The sequence below is a fragment of the Pezoporus wallicus genome, unplaced genomic scaffold (genome assembly GCF_028554395.1).
Source record: "Pezoporus wallicus isolate ANWC-B61680 ecotype Strahan unplaced genomic scaffold, APGP_CSIRO_Pwel_v1 scaffold_6362, whole genome shotgun sequence".
NCBI lineage: Eukaryota > Metazoa > Chordata > Aves > Psittaciformes > Psittacidae > Pezoporus > Pezoporus wallicus.
In genome coordinates this window covers 5,621,611-5,648,823 of record NW_026637663.1, presented here as the reverse complement: position 1 = coordinate 5,648,823, position 27,213 = coordinate 5,621,611, and the positions used below count along the sequence as shown (strand labels likewise).

General features: G+C 39.6%; 1 protein-coding gene across 5 annotated transcripts in view; it reads left to right on the top strand.

The window, feature by feature from the left end:
* Positions 1-27,213, top strand: part of RPS6KA2 (ribosomal protein S6 kinase A2) — a 294,149-nt gene that overhangs the window by 222,030 nt on the left and 44,906 nt on the right. For all 5 annotated transcript variants that reach the window (XM_057406938.1, XM_057406939.1, XM_057406937.1 and 2 more), the window contains exons 4-10: positions 5,604-5,684; positions 6,482-6,561; positions 9,534-9,640; positions 14,508-14,545; positions 15,226-15,368; positions 21,903-21,973; positions 22,807-22,895. In XM_057406938.1, coding sequence (XP_057262921.1) covers positions 5,604-5,684; positions 6,482-6,561; positions 9,534-9,640; positions 14,508-14,545; positions 15,226-15,368; positions 21,903-21,973; positions 22,807-22,895 — 609 coding nt within the window. The remainder of the gene's footprint in view (positions 1-5,603; positions 5,685-6,481; positions 6,562-9,533; positions 9,641-14,507; positions 14,546-15,225; positions 15,369-21,902; positions 21,974-22,806; positions 22,896-27,213) is intronic.

The window sequence follows — 27,213 nt, the reverse complement described above, 5'->3', positions numbered from 1 at the left end:
ATGTTATTTTTTGTGTACATCTTCCTGCAGGAACAGCTTTCTGTAAGTGGCAGTTGCTGGTGTCACACGCCCAGAGATTTTTCTCTCCCTGGTGTTGTAGGTCAGGGGATTAAGCAGCGCTTTGGGTAGAATTGTCAAAAAGGACAATGTGCTATAAGGGCAAGTCAGAGAGGCACCGAACCCGTCGTCCTTGGTGGCTCTTTCTCTACAAAGAATTTTGAAGAGGAAAGCAGTAAGTGGAAAATGGTATTGGTCATGGGAAGACTCATGTAAAGTGTCTATCCAGTGTAGTGTGGGACAGATGAAACCAGCAGGATTTCATCCTAGGCAGGAGGGCAGACCTCTCCCTCCTGCCACCCACCATCATTGGTGGCCTCCCCAGCAAAAGGTGCCTGTAGGGTTCCAGGCTGGTTGTGGGGCTGGCCCTAGCCATGCTGAGGACAGAAGTGCCCAGATGGTGACTACCTGTGGTGGTACTGAGCCTCTGGCTGCCCCAAAAGGTGATTTCTCCTGGCAAAAGACAAGTATTAAAAAGTAAGTGTAGGCTCATAATGCAGAAGCTACTGAAGTCAGTTCCTTCACATTTGCTTTTCTATTCCAGTGGAGACTAATAAGCGAGTGCACTCAAAATTTGCATCTTCCTTTTCATTTCCCCTTCCCAAGTTAAACAAGCTGAGAGAGAGGCAGTGCAGAGGCAGATGGGGTCCATGAGGCGGAAGACAAGTGCAAACCAACTTTGGCTGCCCCAGGTGTCCATGGCTTTCAAACAGGTTCTTATGCAGGCTAAGGTAAATCTTGAGAAACCCTCAGTCCCATCAGAAGCTTGTCAGAGAAAGTTTTAAGGAGCAAAAGGAGAGTTGCTAAATTTGATGGCTTGGAGTTCAGCATCACTTGTATTTGTCACTAGGAGCAGAAAGTATATCTTACATGTTCATATTCGTGCAACAATTCGTGCAACCTACACAGACTTCCTCTAGAGCAAGTGTTTCTCAAAGAAACATGACTAATTTACAGTTCGTAAACAAAAACGATTTCATTTTTATTTGATACTTGAAACTGAAATGTAATCTTCAGAAACTGACACCAATTTGCATTTGCATGTATTAGCTTGTACAAAGCTGTAAGTTAAACCCTCACACCTTGTAACACCAAACCTGTACCCAGAACCAAAACTGCACTGCAAGTCATATTAAAAATTATATTTCTTGAAGTAGAAATGTCAACTTTTATTCCAGATTAAGTCTGAAGACAGAGGAAAGACCAGCAAAGTATTACACACAAATTTAGAAGATAGCTTCAGGATAATTTTCTTCTAGTAGAACTAAGAAATACTTTGTGCAGCAGTGAGAAGGTAGTATTATATAAAAATATTTGGAAGTTATTCCTGGCAGCAATACTCTGGCTCCACTGAAACCAGTGGCTGAATGGTGTTTAAATTAACAGAGCTGTGACTTCAGCTCCGCTATCCAGTCACTAGATTATGTGACAAGTCACTTTCCCCTTTGAGTGAATCAACTGTAAATTTGAATCATTATTACAGAGAGCGAGTGTCTCTTCTATAAACTCTCCCTGTACAGCTCCTGTAAGCCATGGTTTCACAACTTAAGGTTCTCACTGGTTTGGCTTGACATCATGCTGAACTGATATGATGTCACTCCATGTACATCAAAGGATGTCTCTAGATCATCGTTACTCGACAAACAGCATACACAGCTAGAAATGCACTGACTCATAGTTTTTAAGTGAGACATAAGGACAATAAATTCAGTGAAATTTAATTTGTATTCCCATATTTAAATCTCAGCCAAAGTTGATGTCATGAGAGCTTCAGAGGAAAGCAGAATTATGGTTTTATTTTTTTAGTCAGAAAATACATAGCTAGTCCATGATTGAGAAGGATTTCTTTTTTTTCTCTCCTTGGAAGGTGCTAGGAATATACTTTTCCCTTTTACCCTTTCCCTTCTGTACTTCATGATTATTAAAACTAAAACAATTCAAAAAGTAAAAATTCATGTCTTAAATAAAACCTCCTTAAGCATTCAGTGTTAAATAAAGTAAGCAGTAACATCCTTCTCTTTGATGTTCAGAGCTAGACAAACAGAAGTGGATAAGCTCTATTTATTTGCATGTATCTTCAGCTGCCTCCACTCCTCTTTCATACCACATTAATACCTGGAAATGCGAACTGCTTTTATTTCAGGGTAGCAGGTGCTTCCTCTGCTGTTGCAGGCTGCACTAGTCTGATCTCTTATGTTTGGTGACACCAGGGTTTATTTCAGGGAGAGCTAATTTGTCCAAGATCATGTAAACAGTCTTCATGGCTTTGTGCTCGTTGCTCCAGGTAATGTTCCCTGCCTCTGTCTGATGTATAATTTAAAGATAAATGTCAAACCCCACCTTTCAAACCAAAATCAGTACTGATAGAAAGAGTTTAGCTGGTGAGCACTATTTCCAATGAGCATCTTACTCATATAGATGAACATATGGTGTAAGCATTAGCTGCCCAAGCCACCTGCACCTCACTCTTTGTGTTCCGTACTGAGGCCCTGCAAGTGGTCAAAATTACGATGGGGAAAATGAGTTATTTGCACTTTCCTCAGTTCCTTTGGTGTACATCCCCTGACATTACCAACGGGTGGGCAGAAGAAGAGGCCATTCTACAGCACTGGGCAGGTAACTGTGCTGGGTGGTACGGAACAGGGCTGTTGAGCTCCAGGGCTGGTTTGGAGGTTCTTTGATAATACTGTCAGAGAAAAAGGATTCATTCAGAAAGGAATCCATAGAAATAGGTCCTATTCAGAGACCCAGTTAGTTTGGATTTGAGTGGAGAAATTCATGATGGTGTATGTTCACTGATCCCCAAACTAGACTAAGCACAGACACAAGTTTGCTGTGTCATCTGCATAGAGGGTAAATATCTTCAGTGTGCAGGTCTCATCATCCCTGGCACTGCAGCAGCTATTCAGACCCCGTCCATCTCTCCACATGCTACTGGAAGAGTCCCTCCACTGCCACAATCTAGCAGGCTGAATAAGCAGCCAGAACGAATTCGGATCATGCTTGAGCAAATTAATTATCTGACTGCCAGGATGTAAGAACTAGAAGGGAGACTCCCTCAGTGGATCAGACTGGGACCACTGAATACTGGGAAAAAAATCTCTGAAGTGTAGGAGGGGCACTTTCCCACTCACCGTAGCTGGAGGATGACAGAGGAGTCAGACTGAGCCAGACCTTCATGCTGTTTCAATGATATGTCAACGTGCCACCTTTTCTTAAAATCTTTCCTGATCAGTATCAGACCCACATTGCCCCAACCCTCAAAATACAGGTGGGCAGAAGAGCAGGGGAATTCCTATTTCTAGGTGTATCTAGAGTGAGAGAAAATAAGTTTTCTCTCCTGCTATGACAGCATTAATAACAAATCAAAAGGGAGAGGGGATTTAACCTTCCATATTTATTAAGTATCACAGTTGATGTGCAGCATACAGTACAATAACTAACTCTGACAGTGCCCTCTGGCATGTAACCTGGTGCAAGCAGGTAGATACCTCTAGGGAGTCTACTTTGGAGGTTAAAATCAGGCATGGCCCAAGCATATGGAAGTAATAGAGTAAGAAAAGGACAGTGGGAGGAAGCAAGTCTTTTTGCCTCTCTAGAGAGTGTGATTAATGGTCCTTTTGGTGGTAGGACTGCTTAAAAGTCTGAGCCTATATAGCTTCTGCCCTCAGAGCATTTTAATCAGGCAGTATCTGATGCTGGAAGATGGTCAGGGCAGGTCACCAACTCACATGCCAAGCTGCAATCCTGATTACAGGTTCCAGTTATCTTTTTTGGCAGCCACTGTGAAGGTGGTGATTAGAGCAGCTTTGGAGGAGACTAGGTTCAGAGGGGTTACAGGGCCATGACTGGAGAATGAGGTTTCTTCTGTGGTGACATGGCCTTTTTTTTAATGTCATTGTGCCTCCTGTATGCATGTGGGGAGAATGGTGGTGTGGCACTCTGACAGGTCCACAGCAGTGAGCAGGGCACATGGCAGGTGGCTTCAATAAAGTGCCTGGCCAAACAGATGTGTCTTTACTTATTCAGAGATTGAAATGATGGGGACAAGAGGGCATGATGCCATTCTGCCAGCCTGTTCTCATGCCTGCATAGTGCAAGTGCAGAGAGGCATTTTGTTAGGCTATCTCACCAAGCTTAATGGGAAATATCCCATGTAGAGTGTTCAGTAATGCCCACCCCTCCAACAAGAATTCCTACCTGTGACCATCACTGATCTATAGCGTAAGAAATGCTCTGCCTTCACACAAATTAGGCATTTTGTGAGAGCATTATGTGTGGATTTTTCCTTGTGAGATAAGGCTAAGATTCTGAGATTCCCTTGGTTTGGTTTTTATCTACAAGGTAGCTTAGGTTCAACAAGCTAGTAAAGCTTGTGTCACTACTGACCTAGGTAAAGCATTAAATTAGCAAGAAATCCAAGTGTCCCTCCACTCCTATTTAAGGTTTTCAGATCAGCTCTTTTGGACTGATTCCTGTGCACCAATTTTTGAAGTACTGCAACAGAATATGTAGTTTAATTACAGCGTGTTCATTACTTGGGTGCCGAGAGTACTCAGCTTCTCAGCAGCTCTGCAACACATGAAAGGCGATGACAGAATCTCACTTGAGATCTCTGGCTTTACCACCTGAAATAGTTGAATAGCAGTCCTTGTAGCTTTCATCTTAAAAGGGTATTGGCATTGTGTTACACAGGGAAAGAAAATTTCAATACTTTCATTATGGAATTAGTAAAATTCTGATTGACTGAAAAATGAATCTGTAAGATCAAGAGCTGATAATGGGGGAACTTGACTCATCCACAATGTCTGAACATTCTGCTAAATGTTTTTGCTATGAAATCTTTAGTGTCAGTTTTGATTAGTTTGAACTCAGCTCACCCCGTAACTCTGTGTCTTACTCTCTTACTCCCTATTCACCTCAACTACAAAAAGTGTTTTTCTTATTGCTGGCAAAAGGTGTTTTATCTCTATACATAAAAATACTTTTTTACTGTTTTTAATGAGCCTCTTTATCACTTATTGTTTGGATGGTTTATTTGAAGCTTAAAATGTTTATAGAAAGAAAAATTTATATAAATCACTTCCAGAGAGTGCTGTTCAGTGATCTCTCATAAACGCTGCTAGCATCAGCACAATACAGGAAGTTAATTTCCACAAGGTTAACCAGATGAGCTCTGAGACTGGTACATTCTACTTAAATGACAAAGAGTTATGAATTTTATGTAGTTTTTATTTTCACATTAACTTTCTCTTCTGCAAAGCACAATCACTTTCCTATTGTTTGTAATGCTGTAGTCCTTTTAGTTAGGGCAGTTCTCTACAGAGGAAGATGTGATGCCTTCCTGAAGAGCTTACTTTTAGTACACAGACAAGACGGGCAGAAAGAGGGGGCACTAGAGAGATGTGATTTGTCAAAGGCCACACCATGAGCCATCAGCAAAGTGAGAAGCAGAATCCAATTCACTTGAACCTCATTCCAGTACCATACCTAGTGACCATTCTGAATCTTAATATGTCGCTGTTCTTGCTGTTCTTTTTTTGTAGTTCGGGACCGGGTACGATCAAAAATGGAGAGAGATATTTTGGCAGAAGTGAATCATCCTTTCATAGTCAAGCTTCATTATGGTAACTATAATAAAATATAGTTCATGTTCGTTCTTAAATTGGTCTGGGAATTGTGACTAGATGTGTTATAATTTCATACAGATACCCCCTGCCTACTTATGACTGTCTAACAAAGTCATAGAGGCTACCTGTGTGAAATTCTTAATTTTTGCTGAAGAATTTCAGTATAAGTAAGTTTTAGCCATTCCTCCATTAAAATATGTTTGTCATAAAGTCTGATGTGGTAGGTAGTGTTGGTGTGGTAGCTGGCGAGTATACATCTGCCAACCCCCTCACCTGCTGTCAGGTATCTCTTAGAAAGCTAGTGAATCCAAATAAAATCTGGTTTTAATAATCAGCACCAGTCCAAATTTGTGTATATTTGTACATGAATGTGGTGTCTTGCTGGAGTTGCCTCCTTCTGCCTCCTCAGCCTCCCGAGGAGCCCCCTTATTACTGTAAAGGGTCTTCTGAGGACATTTTGGATAGGCCCTCCTCTTGCACAAGGCTGGGAGCTTCCCTCTATGCCTAGCCATTAGCGACTCCTGGTTCCTTGTGCAGTGGAAAGCAATATTAATTCATAGGTGCTTAGCATGGAAATTAATATATAAGTAATGTATTGTCTCTCAACTGATACCATTATTCCCATAGCCTAAGCTTGATTGCTTAGTTCTATACAGAAATTTTCTGCTCCCAAACTGCTGAAATGACAGGGAAGCTAATGTCATGCATGATATGCTGCTAGTCAACACAATTCATATTTTGGAGACCTTTATCATGATTCAAGCTTTCAACCTCTCCATCCTTTTCTAATGCAGCATTTCAAACAGAGGGAAAATTGTATCTAATACTAGATTTCCTGCGGGGAGGGGACCTTTTCACAAGACTCTCCAAAGAGGTAAGCCAGTAGATTTTTAACTTAGAAATGAAAGACTCTCCTGGATTTCCAGAACTTTGGTTAAGTTGATGCAATATATATGTAATAGAATGTTATCATCTTGCATCTTTAAGAGGTTCATAATGATTGTATTTAAATTATGCCATAGGTAATGCAGCAGATATCATTTAAGCATCACTGTTGCAGAAAACTGTGCTACTAATAAGCCATCCCCATAGCGAAATAGCTCCAAACTCATTGCTTGCAAAATATATCTTGCACGTGATGAGAAGCAGTCAGAGAAATCAATCCCCAGTACATTTTGCCCTGGAGATAGGGACAAAACCACTGGAAAAACACAACTGCCAGCAGAAAGGAGAGAAGGCTGTAGGCTAGGGCTGACCTCTCCAGCAAGTATGCTAACAGCAGTGTCAGCCAGTGAGCAGCAGAGGAGCCGTCTCCTGCAGCAGCTGCTGGGAGCAGGTTAGAGGCCACGCACCATGCTGGCTGGGGCTTGAAGGGTGACTGTCACAGCCCTCACCTGCTCTCCTCCTTCATGCCTGAGGACAGCCGCTGCTTCCATCACCTCCCTTGGCTCCCATCCCTTCCTTGTCCTCTGCAGCTCCTGCCTCTGGAGGTGCTGCTGCTGGAGAAGGAGGCAGCCAGAAAACAGTGCAAACTTAAGTCTTGCTAATGCCTTAAGAGAGTGGCAGTGGTAGGGTTTCTAGCTTCATTTAGCACTTGACTGTCATTGTTTGAAGCAGCGCATCCTCCTGCACTTAGCCTCAGAGAGGGCCCTGCAGGCAGTGCAGAAGGCTCCAGGGAGGATGCCTGCCACCCTGGGGCTTGGTTGTGCCCCAGCGTTCTCTGTCTCTAACATGATGTCCCTAGCCCTTGATCTCTTTCTAGGGTGTGGAGGCAGTGGTGCAAGCAACCACCTAACACACAATCTTTACAGATAAGGTAGGGGCCTTTCAAATGCCATCTCAGGGGGCAGCTATGTTAGCTCTCCTTGATCTGTGGAGTTACTGGTGGACTAAAAAAGCTGTGAAACAGTGCTTTTATTCAAAAGTTCCCTGACTTTTTTCCCCCACATCTTATTCCTAGTTTGGTGACATGCTACAGTCTGCTGTGTGCACCACAGCTTGGGGAGGATCCCAAGTATTTGCTTTCAAGGCTTGTTGCTAACGCAATCAGACGTTAGCAACAGGCTTATTACACTGCCAAGTAATTGATACGCAGTACAAGGTATCAGTTGTTTTTTAACAGGAGGAAAAAGATTAATGAACTTGAAAATATCCTTGTGCTGTTTTGTCATGAAATCAGGCTTTGTTAACGAGGCAGCGTGCTGTCTTAGCAAGGGGCTTTCCTGTTTCATGGAAGAAGAGAGAAGTGACTCTTACCTACAAAGGGCAGTTACCCGTTCTGCACAGTCAGGAAACTTAAAAGTGAAAGAGAACAGCTGAGATTTTGTACTCCTTTAAAATTTCACATTTTTCCCAAAGCTTTTCTAATGCAATGCACCAAGTTCTCTTCTTTATACTATGAAGAATGAGTCCTCTTAACTTTACAGTCCTTTTACATCTTTTTTCAGTGATTGCAGCTCATGCTGTGTACCTATACTTTGCAGCTGTTTAGTGTGAAGGTATCACAAGGGAAAAAAATATGGGAAAACTTGGTCTGCTTGAAATTTGTTACTTATGGTGTTGATTTCAGTGGACTTTCAATCAGATCCCATATACTACAGCATTATCTCTCTCCTGCTTTTTTTTTTCTGAGACATCTGACTTTACCTAGATGTATCTGTATAGATTAGTTTTCCCCTGATTCTGTTGACTTCACTTCTTGCCTACATTTATGTTGAACCTTATGAACAATTCAAATTTATTTTGATAATTAATGCAGTTTTTACGTTCAGTCCAATTATATTTTTAGTCAGAGGTTTTGCTGTTGTATCCTTTTCCTTTCTAGCCTTTGGAGTGATAGACTTAATTAAATAATGTGACATCTGTTCTCTGAATACTGTCTTTTTGCTCTCAGCCCCCTGCAGCTTCTCAGAGCATTCAAGACCAGATACTTAATTTTAAAAACAAGCTCAGCAACGTCTATTGTAGGTACTTAAATTTACATGACATCTAAATTTGTGTTGAGCTGACTCATTTTACTTCTGTCATACACAGTATTCACACTTGTGTATCCAATATACCAGCTTCTCTTTCTTCATTATTATCGTTGTATGTATTGAAATTTAATTAAAGAGAACATCTGGGATATAATGAAAATTGAACCAAAGGGGTTTCTTGCCATCTGAGTTTTCCTGAGCTTGGTGTTTTCTCAATTACAGAAGTTTCTTACCACCTAAAACAGAGCTTTCAGTGTTAGGAGTATCCATATCTGCTATAGAAAGGAAAGCTGCCCTCAGTTTAGATCTCAGCAGATCCTCAATGTTAGACAGCGCAGCCCTGCTTAGGTTATCTGCACTGAGATTCCTTGAACTCTCAATGCATGGGTTTTTAAATCCATTTCTTGAGTCTCTTCATGCTTAGATTTGGAAGCATTTCATTTCCCGAAGGGGTTGCACTGTGTTATTTCATGAGAATTTGGGAGCCAAATGCCAAGATTTTAGCAAATTAAGAGATATGAAAGAAATAAGAGCTGCAATGAATGTATTGAATTTTGCCATTCATTTCCAAAGGCTGCAGCGTTAGAACCATGTTCATATTATTACAACATGGTGTCATGTAAACAGATCAAATAGATGAATGAAAGCAGCATGTTTTAAGGAACAGAGTTACTCGACAGATTACGTTTTGTTTTATATGGAAAATCTGGTAAGAATTGTTAATGTGAGCTCAGACAAATTGTGGAAAATTGAACCTGGTACGATGGTCCTTCCTGCATTCCTGACTTAGATAATTCCTTCTCCATGCTGTTTAATGTAAGCCAGCTCACCACTGTCCGGTAAATAGATGTGTTCTCTTCCTTCTCTCTAGGTGATGTTTACAGAAGAGGATGTCAAGTTCTACTTAGCTGAGCTGGCCTTGGCATTAGACCATCTCCATGGTCTTGGAATTATTTACAGGGATCTAAAACCAGAAAAGTAAGTTAATAAGAAAGAGTGAACCAAAACATACATACGTGGGCTTTTAGGTCGTTTCTGCTCCTTGTCACACGAGTAAGTCAGAAGGTGCCAGAGGCTATGCCTTCCTTCTTATATGTAAGACTTTACTTGAAGACCCTCACCATGAGCAGTAGGGTCTTCCTATCATATTTTTTTAGCATGAGGCAAAATATTTTGACTGTGCTCCAGTATGATTGGACCTCTGTGTGCCTGGCCTTCAGTTTAGTGAATTATCTCAGCGTGGCATTCAGATTTTTGTGCCTTTGACTTCACTGCCACTGTTCTCCATTTGTAGCATTTAATCTGGCCTTCCCCTTGCTTCGGTACAATGCCTCAAAGCAGCTGCGCTTTCAGCTCATACAAAATGTGTCATGGCACCATTCGGTTTTATTGTAGCCATTCCTAAATGAGCATCTCTGAAAATTAGTGTGCATATTAGCTCATGAGGCACGTGATTATTGGGATTTTAAAACCACTTCAGTATTAATATTAATGATCCAAAATATTTTCCCAATAATTCTTCTCCCTTGTATTTGCAGCTGTTTTCTACTCCTAATGTGCTGTTATGGAGCACTTTTCTTTCTCTGATTTATTTGCAGTACATCAGTAGACTAAATGACACTCTCAGTGCTATCACTCGGAGTGACGTGATACTGTTTTTATTTCATGCCGCTTGCCTGGTTCTTTGCCTGCATCTTCTGTGTCAGCTCAAATAAAACAGGCTACAGCATTTCGAAGTTACCAGCCTTTTTAATGTAATGTTTGCTGTCATTTAAAAAAGATGACCACTGGGGGCAGTCTGTTTGGCTGTTGCTTACACTTCCGAAGTTTAACAGCAGAGCAGCCTTTTCCTTCTATGACATGAAATTAAAAAATATGCAGCTCTTTCTTTGCAATGGAGTGCTATTGCTTTCATGCTCATGGATAAAGAGACCAAAAATGATGGAAGGTGGACTTTGTAGGTGAGAATTTGAAGGGGAGGAGATTTTTCTGTAGCACAGTACTATCTGATTTAAACTTTAAATTCAGTTGTATGTTTTGGTTACAAAAATAATAGTAGTAGTACTATATGAATTCATATAGATGTATGTAGCGAGAGTCCTTTGGGCTCAAGACCCTGTCGCAGGTAACTGAAATTCCCAGTCTTGTTTATGCAACCAAAACTGAAAAAGAGAGTCTTTGGCAAATACAGGAAGTCCTCCTGCAGATTGAACAACTGGAGGGAGAAAGTTGACAGTTTGCTGCTAGTATGAAAGGCAGGTAAGGAGCAGTCACACTATAGCTGCCACTGCCACATGCTGCTTCATTGTCTACCAGCAGCTCTTCAGTTTCAACTTCATTCTGAATTGCTGCTTTATTTGGTCAGCGTCAACGAACATGTACGTTATAGAATAATGCTGATTATAGGTTTTGAGCTTCAAACCTTGTTTCTAGTGAGCATTAGTCTGAATCATGCAATACTTTTCTTTCTGGAGTTAGATGAAGCTGTTTTTCAAGCTAACACGTGATACATGAAGCTGCTATTAGAAGGTGTCCAAATAAGAGCCTGTATATTGAACTGTAAGTCACAGTGCTGTTTCATTTATAGGCAAATGCCATAATTTTTTGCTTTAGGAGGAGTTAGAAACCAAGGAGAAAAATAAGTGCATGTCAAAACTTTTCACTGTGTTAGAGATACGGAGAACCTGATTTTTAGCGTTCTTAGAATTGAGTGTCACTTTCTGTTTCAAAGCACATCTTTCACTGACTTCAATTGCAAGTGAGAGCACTTAAAATTTCTTCAGACCAAGCTGCAGTGCCTCAAATCAAGGATCAGTGAATTGAGAAATTAGAGCTCACCCAAGAAAGGAAGGTGACATTGATTTACCATTGTTACACAGAAGCATGTTGAAAAGGAACATACTCTAGGTTTAGAGTTGAAAAGGAATAAATGGAATCCAGCTCTCTGGGCATTTGTGTCTAAGCTGAGAGCAGCTAGCTGTCCCCCTCACTGTGCTACTCTGCTAAAATCCATGGGTATTACCTGTTCTTTCTCTGGAAGAAAACAAAAACTATCATCATGTAACTAAAATACATTTATAAAGTGAGATCACTGTGTGAAGTTAAGGTGGCAGCCCTTATGCTTGTATCTCCTAACTTTTGAGTGTATGGTTTATGGTGTTTGATGTACAGTTAAATAGATACCAGTGATGCGGTTGAATCTGGATACAATTTTCATAGTATAAAATTAGTTTACATGAATATAGCAGTTGTACAGGAAAGGGAGTGACCCAGACTGGTATACCTCAAGTTTGTACCTGGGGATAAATCAAGTAATCTATTTAACTGAAAACCATATCTTTCAAAAATAGCTTTATAAATGCAAAGTCTGTGTGTAGTCATGCTTAGGACAGCAGGTCAGTAAAAGCAGTTTGAAGATTTCTGGGATGATCCTGAGGCTAAAATGTTGTTACTGTTTTGAAACAAAGAACTGGTTGGCAATGACAGTATCCTGTAAAAGCCTTAAACTGAGGAAATAAAATGGAAAATTCTCACAGTGAGAGGCTATCACTCAATGGGATTACATTTAAGATTTAAAAGTAGTCTACTACTTATGTTTTTTATAATCTCAAAATTTGGTTTAGAGGAAAGATAGCCTGAATCACATTAACAACTTCTATTTTTTCCCTTCTGCAAAATAATATTAGTTTCTTTCAGATTAGTTGATCCTGCAAACCATAGCTAAAGTAATTGTCACAATAGAACTTCTACTACAGGCAGTGTGGGATAAAAAAGAATTGTAAAACAATAAAGATAAAAGGGGAAGACAAAGTGTGATTGGATAATGTTTGTTTCTACAGTCAAAGGAAAACTATTTGTCTGTTGTAATTTGAATGCTTAGACGCAGGTACATTGTTCTTTGCTTCTTAATGTCACTCTAAGCTAATTCAGTGCAACAGTTACCTTCTCACTGCTAGCATATTGTTTTCTTTTATGTGAAATGTAATTTTCAGTTCATAATTGTGGCGTTATATGTGTTGGTAGATGGCAAACATGGAAACACCCAGCTGTTCAAACGGTGCTGCCAGGGGCCACAGGGGAAACTGCAGGCAGCTGAGGGCACTGTGTAAGGGTGGTAAGGGAAAATGAGACAGAGGAGGGATATATGTATATGTGTGTGTGTGTATGTGTGTAGGATAAACACCCTTAGGAAACCAGGACCCATTTATGTTGCTGTTCATGCAAACACTGAGTGTGAGAAAGACTTATATGCTGCTGGCTGACTTAACCTAAGACAGTATTATCCATCTGATAACTGTGCTGGTATTGCTCCATACCTTCAGTGAGGGTAAGGTATGAACACTCTGATGACGGTAAAGGTATGAAAAGACATGTATTGTATACATAGAAAAGCAGCACGGATTTTCAATAGGAAATATATATCTTAAGGTCATTTCCAACCCTAACTACTCTATGATTCTATGAAATATAAAACCAATGTTTCTGGGGAAAACCCCACAACCGTTGAATTGCATTGCTATTCATAGGGATTTTCCAGGTGTGGGGCAAAATGTTGGGTTATTTCTGTGAGCTGTACTCTCCCTTGCTGTTTTTCCAAAGTCAGGTCTGTGGAGTTCATACGTTCAAGCTCACCTCCGCACTGGCAGGTGTTCTGTTCTGTGCTTTTCTGGAGCACAAGCCTCTTGCTTACGGATTGCAGTCACAGTAATGAATTTAAACATGCCTGTTATAGGCTACAACTTCAAGAACGCTGGAGAGAAAGAATAGAAGTAAAGATGATTTATCAAAACGGAATAGCTTTAATTATCCAACACGTAGTAGTGACTCAACTGCTGGCCTTTGATGAATTACACAATAACAGTATGTTCTAAGCACACAAATGAATGACAGAAGATCATCTCTTTTCAAATATGTTTCGGTACAGAGACAGCCTTTCACAAAGTATAGCCCAATGTGTTTGTTTCACTTCTGTCATATTTTCTTCTTGAATAATTGGATTAAAGCGACTCTCTAGGAGAAGGGGAATATAAAAATAGCTGACACCTTGCTAGACCATTTTGAAAAGAGAAATACACTAAATCTAACTAGAACTGAAGAAACACCACCCTCATTACTGTTGGTATTTATAAGCAGAAAAATTACCCCCCCAAAAAATCATAATTTTTTGGTGTCAGTGTTCTCTCTTGTTTCAATAAAAAATGGCAATTTTTGTGAACTACAGTAATTTTTCTCAGAGAAATGTTAGAGTGTCTTTGTGAGAATAAAATACATTGGCAGGTGGCAAATGTGAGAACTCTTGAATTTAGCTTCCAGGCTGAATTTTCATTTATGCTTCCAGGCAGAATAAGTTAGCAGGAGCTAAGATTCATGCAGTTACGCTGTGACTAGTCATTGTACTCTGTGATCACTTTTATTACTTCAGCATGAACCTGACTACCTGTGCAGTTAATTTCAGTTCCAGTGAGTCCAAGCAATTATTTGTGTGCTTACCTTTATTATTATGAGAAGAAGAGAAAACCTGCAACTTCTTCTCCTGCTGGAAGCAGATATTCTGCAGCTGTGTGCTTTGAACACTCTGTTCATTCTGAGCTCAGCTTGCATGCCTGCCCTGAGCATGCTATGGATTAAGGAGTCTCTCCATGCAACTGCTGCAAGCCATGCATGCTTCAGCCATGAGACTAGACAGACCTTTGAGTATCATTTTTCTTTCTAGAGGCATATAATCCACTGAGGGTTTGTTTACACATGCATTTGCGTATTTCCTTATCTGTTTTAAGCATGTTCTATTCATGTTTGTTAACTGCACTCTGTGCCTGCCTAATGAATGAACTTTTTTGCTTTACAGCATTCTTCTTGATGAAGAGGGCCACATTAAGATAACAGGTATGTGAGGAAAAACTTCATGTCTCTAAGATGATTTTTTTTTCTGCAGTATGTTCCATGCATCTTAGTCTTTGCTTGGAAAGAGTTTCCTTACAAGAATTCAGAAGCCAGAAGAGTTTGAGTGTTGGACTTCTCTGGCAATTTGTCAAGCACCCATGCTGCATAGCACATGGAGAATGCAGTGTTTTCTTGGCAAGATTGTACTCTTGAAGTATGCAGGCTTGGCTGCTTACCACTGTGGATGGAAGGATGCTTCAATATGTCTGCTTAGTCTAGATTAAGTTATCTGAATTGTAGCTGTGCAGAGAACACCTGGAAAGGCATCCCATTAGAATTATTATTTCTAATGCTTTGGTTATCTAAGCAAAATCCTTACCAGCATTATCTTCACCAAATCTGAGCTGGGTATCTCTGCTTATTTAAACTCTCTCTTCTTCTTTGGGCCAGAATCTCATTCCGAGCAGAGAAAATGATAAACCTATTTTGAGAATGTATTAAAATGCCACCCAGGCCCTCCGTATCAGCCCAGCTTCAGCACAGACACGTCTGTGCCATTTTTGCACACAGAGAGTGCTTCGTTGGCTACTTGGTGTGATTTGTTTGAACAGTTTAAGTGAGTAAAAGCTTAAATAATCATTCTTATAGACCTGACAAGTCTTTTTTTGTTACAATTTGTTTAGATTTTGGTCTAAGTAAAGAAGCCATCGACCATGACAAGAGAGCATACTCATTCTGTGGGACAATAGAGTACATGGCCCCGGAGGTGGTCAACCGACGAGGACACACACAGAGTGCTGACTGGTGGTCTTTCGGCGTCCTCATGGTAGTGGAAAAGTTGTGTTTATTTGTTGGGGGGTGGCTGTAAGAGTGATCAGATCCCTCAGATAAAAAGTACTGCTTTCAGCAATTAAGGGTTGATAGAAAAGTAGATGTGTAATGATTGCTTGGTCATTTTTGTTGCACCAGTGATAGCAAACCAGCTGGTCCGGGCAGTAAATAAGGTAGCATTTGGCCCCAGATTGTCTCTCTTCCTTCTTACAGTTGTTTGTCTCAGTTGGTTACCATGAGCCATAAATATTTCTACTGCACAGAAACACGGTAGGGAAAGCTCAGAAGAACACAAGCATTTCAGAACAAACACCCACCGAGTTGCCAACCTGGTTCCTATTGGGAAACAATTTCCCAAGCAGCAATTTTCAGATTTTAGAGAATTTTCAGATGTTAGAGAAACCTAGAAATTTACTCTTTTCTTCTACAAAATATAAATTTAAAGGGCCATATCTTAGACAGCACTCCAAATATTTCACAGGACCTCAGTGATTCTTCTGCCATTCATCTGTCTTCACATCAGCATTGATGACTCTTGCTCCACTAATAAGAGTCAGATAATTTTTGAACTAGTAGTGGGTCTCCTGTAGTCTCATTAGTTGGTGGGAAACTGTGACTGACAAACCTCTCTTTTCTCCTGGTGAGAACAGAAAACAAATACATACAAGCACCATGTCATCCTCCTTTCTTCTTCTGTACTATTTTGCTATGTCTTGATTATGACTAGTTTGGGATGTTTGCTTTTGTCCTCAGTGCATGCTGAGGCTGATTTTAAAACTATGTAGAAACAGACACAATTGTATCGACTGACGCAGAGGAATAGCTAGGAATCCATCTTTTTCTTACATGTCTTTACATTGGATTAACTATACAAAATTTGCATTTTTTCCCCACTGTTGCTTAACCTTTATGAGTCGCAAGCTGTTCTGGAGGTAGTTTAAATGGAATCAGTATGAGACACTGCAAATTCATTCTTTATGCATGAAAACTCGATGAAAATTTAGCTAAAATGCAGTATGAATTTACAAAAAATCAGTCATGCTTGATTAATCTGGTATTTTATTTGATGAGATAGGCATCTTTTACAAAACAAAGTAAATGAAGTGGATCTCTTGTGTCTCTGTTATAGTATAGTATTTGATACAGTTTTGCAGGGGAAATTAATTGATACCTATACCATCTATGAGCACATCACAGGGGAAAGCACCACAAAGAGAAAGGAGCTGCTTCGGCTCCTTCCTGCTTAAGAAGTGAGGCCCTGGAAAACACTTCCTAAGAAGAGTTCAGCAAGAGATACCTTACTACAGTGGAGCTGCTTGGCTAGTAAGAACCCAGTAACATCCTCGTGAGTGCTGTAGTATTGGACACTGGGATGAAGTGTCAGGAAAGTTTTTCAGAGAGGTTTGAGCTCTCCTCAAGCCAGCCATCTAAAATCAGTTGTTTGGCCGCTAACCTGGTTCCTCCTACACCTCTTCGGAGTGTGCTGCCATTGTTGCTGAGGAGGACAAACGGAAGATCAAGAAGTTGGTTTGTGACACAGTGGTTTTTTAAAAGCTATATGACTTCTTTAGAGTTGTTCTGTCAAGCATAGCACTGCCCCTTGAGCTTAGACACCATGCATTTATTACTCTTACAAGGATATTCAGATAACACAGGTGCTGCTGCTCTCTCTCAAAGTGTACAAGCTGTATGTCTACCCAAATGTTCGATGCAAGGCCACTAACAGGCACTGCCGCTGTGGCTCACATTGCGCCTCACCGCGGCTCCCCTGCAGAACCAGGGTGGAAGCATAAATTAATGTAGCAATGTGCTCTTTGAATACAGCTCCATTTCATGTCATATGGAAGCTATTTTAGGTAGCTATATATTATCCTACATGCCCCAATCCATAGAGTATATTTAATTTTTTTTACCCAAAAGTAGACAACTGGTGTCACCAAAGTAAGGTTATGAAGCAATGTGAAAACTAATGGTCTCCAGTTAATTGATGGTGTATTTGGTGTATAGACTGTTTTTCTTTCACCTGCTAATGATTTCAGCCCTTACCCCCCTGTTTTTTTGCTAGGGTTTCTTTTTCCTCTGTCTCTTTTCACCCCCTCCCACAGGGATATGATGTATCAGAAAAGATAAGAATCCATATAAAAGGAGATGAGTTAGAGTGAAAGCTTTTTAACTGTAAGCGGATGCTTTAAGCCTTTGAATGCTACCAGACATCTTAGAGAAAAATAGCTCTAATAAGTTCAATCTTTTTTTCCTTTTTAACGATTAACTGGTTGGGACAGAAAAGGAGTATTTCCATACACTAAAGTGTGGGAGGATTTTGCAATGCTGTCTTTCACTCTGCTAATTTCTCCTTGTTTTTCTTGGTCTGTCACTTGTATGTTCTATTAGGGAAGCTCTTTTTTTGCCAGTCTGAAAAACTGAAGAGAATTAAATGGTATCCAAATGAATTGTTAGCATTTCTCTCTAAGCAATTTGCAGTATGAAATGTACAAAGAAAATGTATCATTTGGTGAAGTATGCATAGATTCAAGGGAAGTGAATGTGATAGTGTAATTTTCATACCTAAAATTTTGATTACAAGAGGGAATGTATTAGATAGTGTTAAAATGGCCTGGAAACTAGACATCAGATCAGAAGAACAACCAAACACTCTCTTGTCCGGTCTGTTGTGTGAAGAGACGTTGATGCTACAGTGTGAAGTTAGGTTGTGCTAGTGGGTCTTTGCCAACCTGCATTAACTAGGGCACAGGCTAAAATCAAAGTAAATGATCTTTGAAGGCAACCTGAAGTGTGGCATTTTGTGTTTATTAGTATCAAAGCAAAGTTGTCTGAAAAAGACTAAATTCTGGTCTTGACATATCAATTATGTTATGAATTATTTTATTAATTATTATGCACTAAAACTATTATATACTCTATTCATATACTGGTAGCTTAGTATGTGTCAGTAGATATAGTTATACAAATGTTGAAATTCACCCTTTCCAAGTATCCTAGAAGACAGTACCTGCCTCTCCTTTAAGATGTGGTGATGACTGCTGGGACCCACATAAAATGTTGTGCTGATGATTTTATGTGGTTTGTCAAGACCAGGCAGGTTTCATTTTATACCTTCCTCCATCTTACTCATTGCATTGGAGATTTTGGATAGGAAATATTCTATAAAAGCTTTACATCAAAAGATCTGCATGAATAAGCGATTGACTTAAATTGTCAGAAAGTTGCGTACATGACTAATACCTTTTCAGCTGTGCTGCAAGAGTCTTGATGCTCACACTACCATCTCTGAGCCCACATAAACTGGTCTGCACAATATAAAATGCGTATATATAATATAACATGTCTCTTGCAAGACCTCCCAGAGCATTGGTTCTGTAGTTCATCATATTGGGTGATTTACCAGGCCACAGATCTCATGGAAGTTGAGTCTGTTTCAGTTTGGGAAGAAAACACTGTACGCTTTGTGAGCAGAGGGAAATATAATTAAAGAAAAAAGGAGTGTGGTGACTCAGTAGGTAGTCCCAAATAAAAAGAAATCTGTTTATACTTGTCAGCAATGTAGTGAATGTGTAAGTGGTGCCTTTCTTGCTGAATACCGGTACAGAACGCAAGTCAAGGATGGAGGGAAGCACAGCCTTCTAAAATGCTAGCTAATAGAAAGTGGCCCTCCAGAATACCCAGGAAGCAAAATCATTGTGAGGCAAGCAGCAAACAGATGGTTTATACAGATGGGGAAGAGGGGAGGGTTAAAACTGAAGTCTCCCAGCAAAACTATATGGTCTGCTCTAATAACCAAAAATACTACAGTGTTTCTTCACACCTAGGCTCAGCTCCTCTTCAACCTGCTGTGACACATACAACTTGCTGTTAACACCCTTGCACATAAATACAGAGTTCTTTGCATGTTTAGGTTTAGCAAGATTTTTGATTTTTTTGCAAAAATTAGCAGGAAAACAGGTTGTTGTGCAGTAAAGTGGTATCTTTAACTGATGAGATTAACTGTTTTAATTTAATTTTTGTTTCAGTCTTGTTCTTTCATTTTAACCTACAACAGATTTAATCAGGACTGCAACTGAGAAACCAATGCTTTCTTTCAGCTGCTTCTTAGTTGAGTTTCTTGAAGTAAAAAGCTCTGGTACATTTAACTCGTGCAGCTGCCTTTCATTTTACATATTGATGTTAAGTGCATTTCTTCTGAATTAATCTCAACATTAGACCTGTGTAATTGTAGACATGTGGTAACAAAGTGCTAACCATTAAAGCAGCACAGTAAATATTCTCTGCAACCTCCAGAACCGTCATTTTGCCTGTTCCCTCTTGCAACTTACATTTCTGTTTTCATTCCTTGTTTCTCTTTTGGACACTATCTGAATTTCTTGCCTTCAGTTTTCTTGGCCTCTTGCAGCCACAGTGCATTTACAGGTCTTTCTGTGATACCGTGGTGGGTGAGAACTACAGTCATCTTTTCCCATGTAGTCACTGACCAAACAGTGGCTTATATCTGTATCATCTATATCATCCGCATCAGCACCATCAAGCCCATTTCTGCCAAAATAAATAAGCTGTAGCAGTCATTGCTAGTGCTGTTAAATTAGATCTATTATGACAAAGTAACATGAGCAAGTATAAGTGAACATTGGGTACTTAACCCTGAACGAAAATTCTTAATAAATCATCAGGAGGGGTTGATGCAATACGTACCACTTCTGCTGCTGTCCTGAGAAGCAATGTTCTCTGCTCCTTATCCCCAGTATATCTGAACACTTACAACTAAGTGCAGTTAACCTTAGGACTAAGGTTGTAGTAGGTCAGAATTGCTTTGAAAATGGTGCTTGAGCTCTAGTGTCATTTAGGCAGTTTCTAAAATTCTCCCCCATTATGTTTCTCTCTAGAAGGGGAGCTGATTTCCTCCAGCTGTGCCAGGCAACAATTCTTTGACTCTCCTAGACAAAGCAGGAGTTAACACGTTTGTTTTTTTCCAAATTTTGTTTATACCCGTTAGCCATACACACTTTTAAAAGTGGTTTGCTTTTTTTTTTCTCTTGGTTCTACCATTTGCTTTATTGCCTTAAGGTAATTTGTTATTAATGCAGATTAATTCTTCAATTAGCTTTAGTCAATTAGTTATCTGGCTTCTAAACTTCTGCCTTCATCCCCAGAATAGTGTAACAGTTTCACAGTTACAGGGGTTTTTTATGTTTTCTTGCATTTTTCTTACGGTATGGCTATACTTAATCTGGGAAAAGGGAAGAGTCAGGCTGTGGGGTCATCTGACATAGGTTTTGGTAATGAAAGGATCCTTATTTTGCACAAGCATGCTTCCTGAGAGCAGTGAAGCTACTTACATGATAATGTACAGAAACTATATAAGGATTGCACAGTCTGTCCTGCCTTTAATAGGTATTTAATTACAGCAATGAATATTAATTAGTAGGTACTTATTACAGTAGAAGAGGACCAAAGCCAGAGACATGGACATAAAGTAGCACTTCTTCTTACCCTCAATGGACATTGTCCTCCTTTGTGCCCAGGCTGAATTATGTTCTTGGTGTCTTTGTATCTGGTGAAGGATAACCTTCAACATCACTTAGGGAAGCTGCCACTCATACCAACAGGAAACACTGCAGCAAGAGCTGCGTGAAAGACCTGGTATTGAATCCATATTATGCAAGTTTCTTTGGCTGGGTTTTTTGTTAGTTTGTTTGTTTGTTTGTTTGGGGGGGGGGGGAGTTGCTCGAGGTTTTTTGTTTGTTTGTTTTGGTTGGTTTGGTTTTGCTGTTACAATCCCTGTCAAATTTACTGAAAGCACTAATCTGTTTCAAAGGAACCGTAACTGATTGATGTTTTCATTTGCGAGTTAGGCAAATAATTGATGATGATTGCTGAGTTTTACTTTAAGATTTGGGTTCAATTAAACACGACACTTGCAAAATCCATCACATACAGCCAAGGGAACCAAAGCAGGAGATTAAAAACCACACTCAGATGCTTTGAGAATTTAGGGTTTGTGCATGTTTCTCCTGCAAAGTACATTACTGTCATCTTTAAGTGGTGCAAATATTCCATCAAAAAAGGTGATGCAACTCAAGCTAAAACGATGGGGAGTGTCATGTTCAACCCATTTGCCTTGCACCATAGTCCATGCCAAACACCTAAGAATAGCCATACTCATTCAGGTTAAGGGTCCCTCCAGCCAAAATATCTCATCTCCAGCACTGGCCATAAAACAGATGCTGGAGGAAACAGCACGTATGACACTTCTTCCAGTACATACCAAAACTTGATCCCAAGTGTCAGTGTAAGCAGTTTGCAACAGCACTTTTGAACAAAAGAGTCATGTTGGTCCTACATGTTCTGCACAATCCAGACTCCCTGTGTCATTCTTTTTCTGAAGTACAGCTAGTTGGACCATTTCTTTTCCTCAAGTTTTTGGTTGTTTTGGAAAGAGAAGGTGGGTGTGGTGTCTATCCGCTATGCAGATCTCCTCAGTGCTCATTTGATTTACGATTTTGTTGTTACTCCACAGTTTGAGATGCTGACAGGATCGTTACCCTTCCAGGGAAAAGACAGAAAGGAGACGATGGCACTCATTCTCAAGTGAGTACCAAAACTGCTTTCATTCTTCTATGAGTTAACTATACTCTCTGGGCAGCCAGTCAGTCCTTAGTATGTGAAGGGTAGAGAATAATAATATGCATAATGCATTTTTCAAAGCTGCATAAGGCATGAATTTGGTACAGCGAACACAGTTGATGCCTGCATGTGGCTCTAAAATTGCCTTCAGAAAAATAGTAGGAAGTGAATTACTGAGAAGGTCTTAAAAAAGAACTGTATCTTACTTTCTGTAACAACATCATTATCCACAAGTGGGAACAGTCAGATTTCTGCAGGATATCTTATGTTTTGTTGTTGCCAAATTTCACATCTTTTCCTTTGCAAATTTCCTATTCATTTAATGTTAAGTGCAGACATAAGTATTTAAAGGTTAGCTTTGCTCAGTATTACATATTTTCTCTGTAGCATGAAATCACCAAGGGCAAACTTTTATTCTCTTTCACGAATGTGCGGTTTAATATAATTATTTTCATGAAGTTTTCTTTATTTAAATGCCTCTTGATTCCCAAATTCATTCCAGCAAGCTAAAAAAGTGAAGAAAAAAAAAAAACTATAGGAAAATGACCTACTTAGGTTGCAGAAGGTATTGTGAGATTCATTAGATCTTCCTCTCGTGAAGCCAGTATTAAAACCGTCTTTAGCTTCAATGGAGCAAGGTCAGGTGCTCACTCTGTATTGCATTATGCTTAGGTAGCCTTTGGTAGCCAGTTATGTGTCCGCCCATCTGACTGCTATAATTCCACTTTTTAAACCACAGTGGGACGGAGAAAATCTTTGAAAAATCTATTTTCTTTTCAAGTGTTGTGTTCTTTCAGAGCCAAGCTGGGAATGCCACAGTTCTTGAGCATAGAAGCCCAGAGCCTGCTGCGAGCCCTCTTCAAAAGGAACCCCTCCAACAGATTAGGTATGCGCATACATTAGAATGGGACATTGCTTACATGTGCCCTGCCTTGTCAGGTGGTGGTCATTTCACTCGGTGCATCTTCCCTGATGGTTATTTTCTTCATTTTGCAGCGTTTTGCATTCCTTCCCAGAGCACAGTGACCCTTGAGCTTAGTAAAGAAATTCACAAAGAGCAGAGGCAAACCATTGGAATCTAAAACACTGTATTAGCTTGTATTCTGCTTTTTTTGGTAAAGAGGGAGAGTAAACCACCAGCATTTATGAGGGTTTAAGATAACTGTTGCAAATGATAATATAAAGAACTGAGAAACAGGTATCTTTAAAACCTGTACAATTTAGCTGCGAATCTGAGGTAGGGAGCAAAACGCAGTCTCTCCCGTTCTCAAATATGCTTTGATCCTGTCTCATTCTGTTTACTGAGAACATTTGTATAGGCTTTCTGCTTTACTATGCTAAATGTATTATCTTCTTTCTTACTAATGTGCTTTCACCCTTTGTTAATAAGCCTATTCAAATTGTGATAAACTTGAAGTATGTATTGGATCATGTATTTTATGCCATCCATACCTTTGTTTGGGAGTTTTATTAAGAAATCAATTTTATTTGGTGAGGTCATGGGCAATATCAGGTGCATGATTTTCATTGCAAATTTGTTCTTCAGTTTTTACATAGAAAAATAGATACAGTCATATCAAGTGAATCATATGAAAGGTGATAACACTATTATTTTTCATTTAAAAATCATATCTACTTCTGTGAAAAATTTTGGAGGTTTCTTTTTTCCCTACAGCCTCATATTCTGCATTTTGGATGAATGCAAAGGGAAGCATTTGCTTCTGAAGGAAAGGGATAAACTTTTCCTAAATACCTCTTCATGATTTTTTGTGACCTTAGGAGCAGGAATTGACTTTAGGAGCAGGAATTTAAACCTTCAGCTCCGTAACCTGTAGCACTAGAAGAAAGCTGATGGGTCATATTTAAATATGTGAGTTACTGTTATTGCCATGTATGGGAGTTTTGTCAGCTAATAAATGACTTGCCTTTTAGAGAATGACATAGGCTGGTTAAATACTGAGACTTGTGAAGAGCAGTTTGCTGTTCTATTTTGCAGCTGTTTACTCTTGTAAGGTTATTTCAGATTGGAGACGTAAAGTTAGAAGCAAAAAGCTGTATTGGGAAATGGCTTATTCTGAGATGTGGAAAGAGCAAGAGATGCAAGAGAGGTTTCTCCCTTTCATTCTTGCAGTACCCACGCTCACTTCTCAGGTACTGAAGGCGGTGCTGCTGAAGGTCTGCTGCATGGTGCTTTTGGTCCTGTGTAGCAGTCACAGCATTAACAGCCAGGCAGGCAGCATAGTGTGAGATGCCTGACAGCCCACTTCTGTCACCATCTGCATGAGCAGTGGGTTCTGCAGCTTCTGACAGGCACGCCTGTGTGTGCACACATGTGAAGTATGGACACTGCTCTGTGCCCTTGAGCATCCGCCCTTGCTTCAGGTGGGGCAGCATGTGGGCTGCTTCAGCCCTCTGCTCTGTAAGCGGACATCATTTTAGTGAATGGATGATGTTCTAGGAGCATGGGTGTTTCCTGCGTGGCTGCAGCAATTCAGCTGGAGCCCCTGCCTTATACAGGGGTCAGACTCAGTGACTGAGCTTTTTTCCAAGAGAGCTTGGCTCCTGAGCACAAGGACAGTATGGAGCAGGTTGCTTCTTGTTGTGATTTCCGGGGACAGCAGGAGCTGACAACCCTTGCTCCAAAGAGGGACCAGGGGACAACCCAGCCTCCCTCAGGGCTGGTCAGGCATGGAGAGCCAGTTCCTCAGCATACTCCTGTAGCCCCTCTCCTCCCAGGGCAGTGCCCACACAGCTCACACAGGTAATGCCCTCCCATAGGTTTTACTTCTTGAGCTAAATGATAGCTCCTGTAGTGTGATACACTGTACAGATGATAGTAGAAAACAGATTTTCTCAGCAGGTTTCAATTGCTCTCAAGCAATTTGCTTGACATTAGAGAAAACCAGAGTCTTGCAATTTCTAGGTTTAATCTGTGTTACGAAAAATAAGATGCTGCAGCAAATATAAACCTTTTCCCACTCCCTCCCTCTGTTCCTTTCTGCTGTTTCCTCCTTGTCTCTCTCTCTTGGTTTGTTTTTTGTTTGGGTTTTTTTGTGGTTTTATTTTTATTGGTGCTTTTTAATTATTATTGGTATTCTCATTTTGTGGCTTCTCACAAGCTGTTATCCATCCATAAAGGGGCTCCAGTGAAGTCAGTGGGAGTTTCTGGATACCAATCCTTAAACAGAAAGCTTCTCACTAAAATAAGCAAGTTACTTAGTTTTAGCCATGACTATTCCAGCCCCCATATCATCTCCCTTTTAATGGAGAATTGCTGAGGGTCAAGATTTTAAACCTGAGGCTTATTGAAATACTGGGAAGTCTGGGAGAAATGAAGAGATTAGTCGTAACACAAACATCCAAGGAAATAAAATCTAAAAACCTAATAAAAAAATTGATCTTAACATTTCAGGAGTAGCAGTGGAAAGCTTCTGAACGCTCTCTCTGTTTAACTGAGAATCAGCACAAGGGATAATGAAAATAGATTTGCTGGTAATGAAAAAAAGCAATGCATAAGTGGTTGGCCTAAATACTGAACAGAAGTCAGTAGAAAAAAAAGCACTGCTTGTACTTTGTGGATTTCAGCTTTTTCTGGGAAAGGAATAATAGTCTGAGGTTAAAATAAAATTAGGCTTAGACATCCTGTTTTGAAGAATCTTTGGAAAAATAATGAAGCGTGCTAAAATAAATGAAGTATATTATGGATCAAGCACTTGTTTTCTGCCATTGTTTCAGAAGTTAGCAAATCTGGAAATTGTATTTAGTTCCAAAACATTTTTAGTGCTGGCAAGAGGAAGATCCCGAGTTTCAAAAATCATTTTATTCTGACTACTGTCTTGCTTCTTGCCATTTGATTTTGATATCTTAACAAACAGAAGTAAAGATTGATAACGTAGTCTAAAATTTTGCTTTGAAACTTTCTTTTGATGCTTTGGATTATTAGTGGAAAAAATGTTAGAGTTGAAGGGAGATGCTCCGACAAGACAGAGAAGGTATTTGGTAATCCAGTTTACCTGATTCTATTTTTGGACCTGGTGCCCATATTAACAATTTAGAACAAATTTTTAAAGACTGAGAAGTCCTCCTTCCGTTAGCGTCCCTTGTTATAAGCACTATCTGTTCTTTTCTGAATGTATACACTCTGTTGTACAAATAGTCTGTGTAGCACTAGTTTGGTACTATCGCTCTGATTAAGTACAACAAATTTCAGGTTATCAACAAGCTTAATTTTAAATTCTTAAAAGAAACTAACTGGAATATCCAGGCAAGCAAGGAGTAAGCATCTCAGAAAGGAAATTGTATGATGAAGGCATTAGTTTATTACACTGCAGAAACTTAGTCAAGGGACTAATTCTTGCTTGCCCTAAGGCCTGTATCTGCTCAGGTGAATAAATGTAAAGAACATCTCACTAACTCCCTATGCTGCTGAGCAGTAGAAAGGTTCCAGAGACCTTATAATAGAGAAGCTTGGCCAAGAAAGTATAGAGTAAAAGCCAGACAAATAGTTATTATTTCCTTAATCCTTAGTCTCAGAGAAGATGCATACTGCTTTGGCACATAGAAAATATTATTTTTCAATTTTATAAGATGATGAGTTTTAAAAAACAACCTCTGCCACTACAGAGTGACTGCACATCCTTCTTGTAAGCCTTAGGAATGCATTTAAAAAAATCTAGCCCACTAAAATGATTCTGGGGCTGTGGAAAAACAAAATAATTATTATCTAAAGCTAAAAATGTGGAAATGCTTTCTGCTCATTTTGAATAGCAAAATAATCAACTTCCAAATTTCATAGGTCTTCCTTTTTCCCATTGATACATTTCAATATATTTCCCCTTCAATATATTTCAATATATTTCCTCTTCAATATATTCCAATATATTTCACATTGTCCATAATGATTCAACAGTCAAAGCCAATGACAAGTAAAACATTCTACTATTAACTGCTTGCAGACATTTTTATTACAGGCGTAAAACAATCTTAGATAATCAAGTTCTCACTTACTAGCATGAGGCTGCTTTTATATAAATCCTTGCAGTCTATAATGTGTTTAAACTGGCAATTTGTTCTGAAAGCATTATTTATTTTCTTGGACCCTTGTGGGACTGGATAGTACATAAGAATATTTGCAGGCAGTAGGTCTGACTGTGCTTATTATTCTTTACAGATAGGTTTGATTACTACAGTGAAGTTACAAAAAA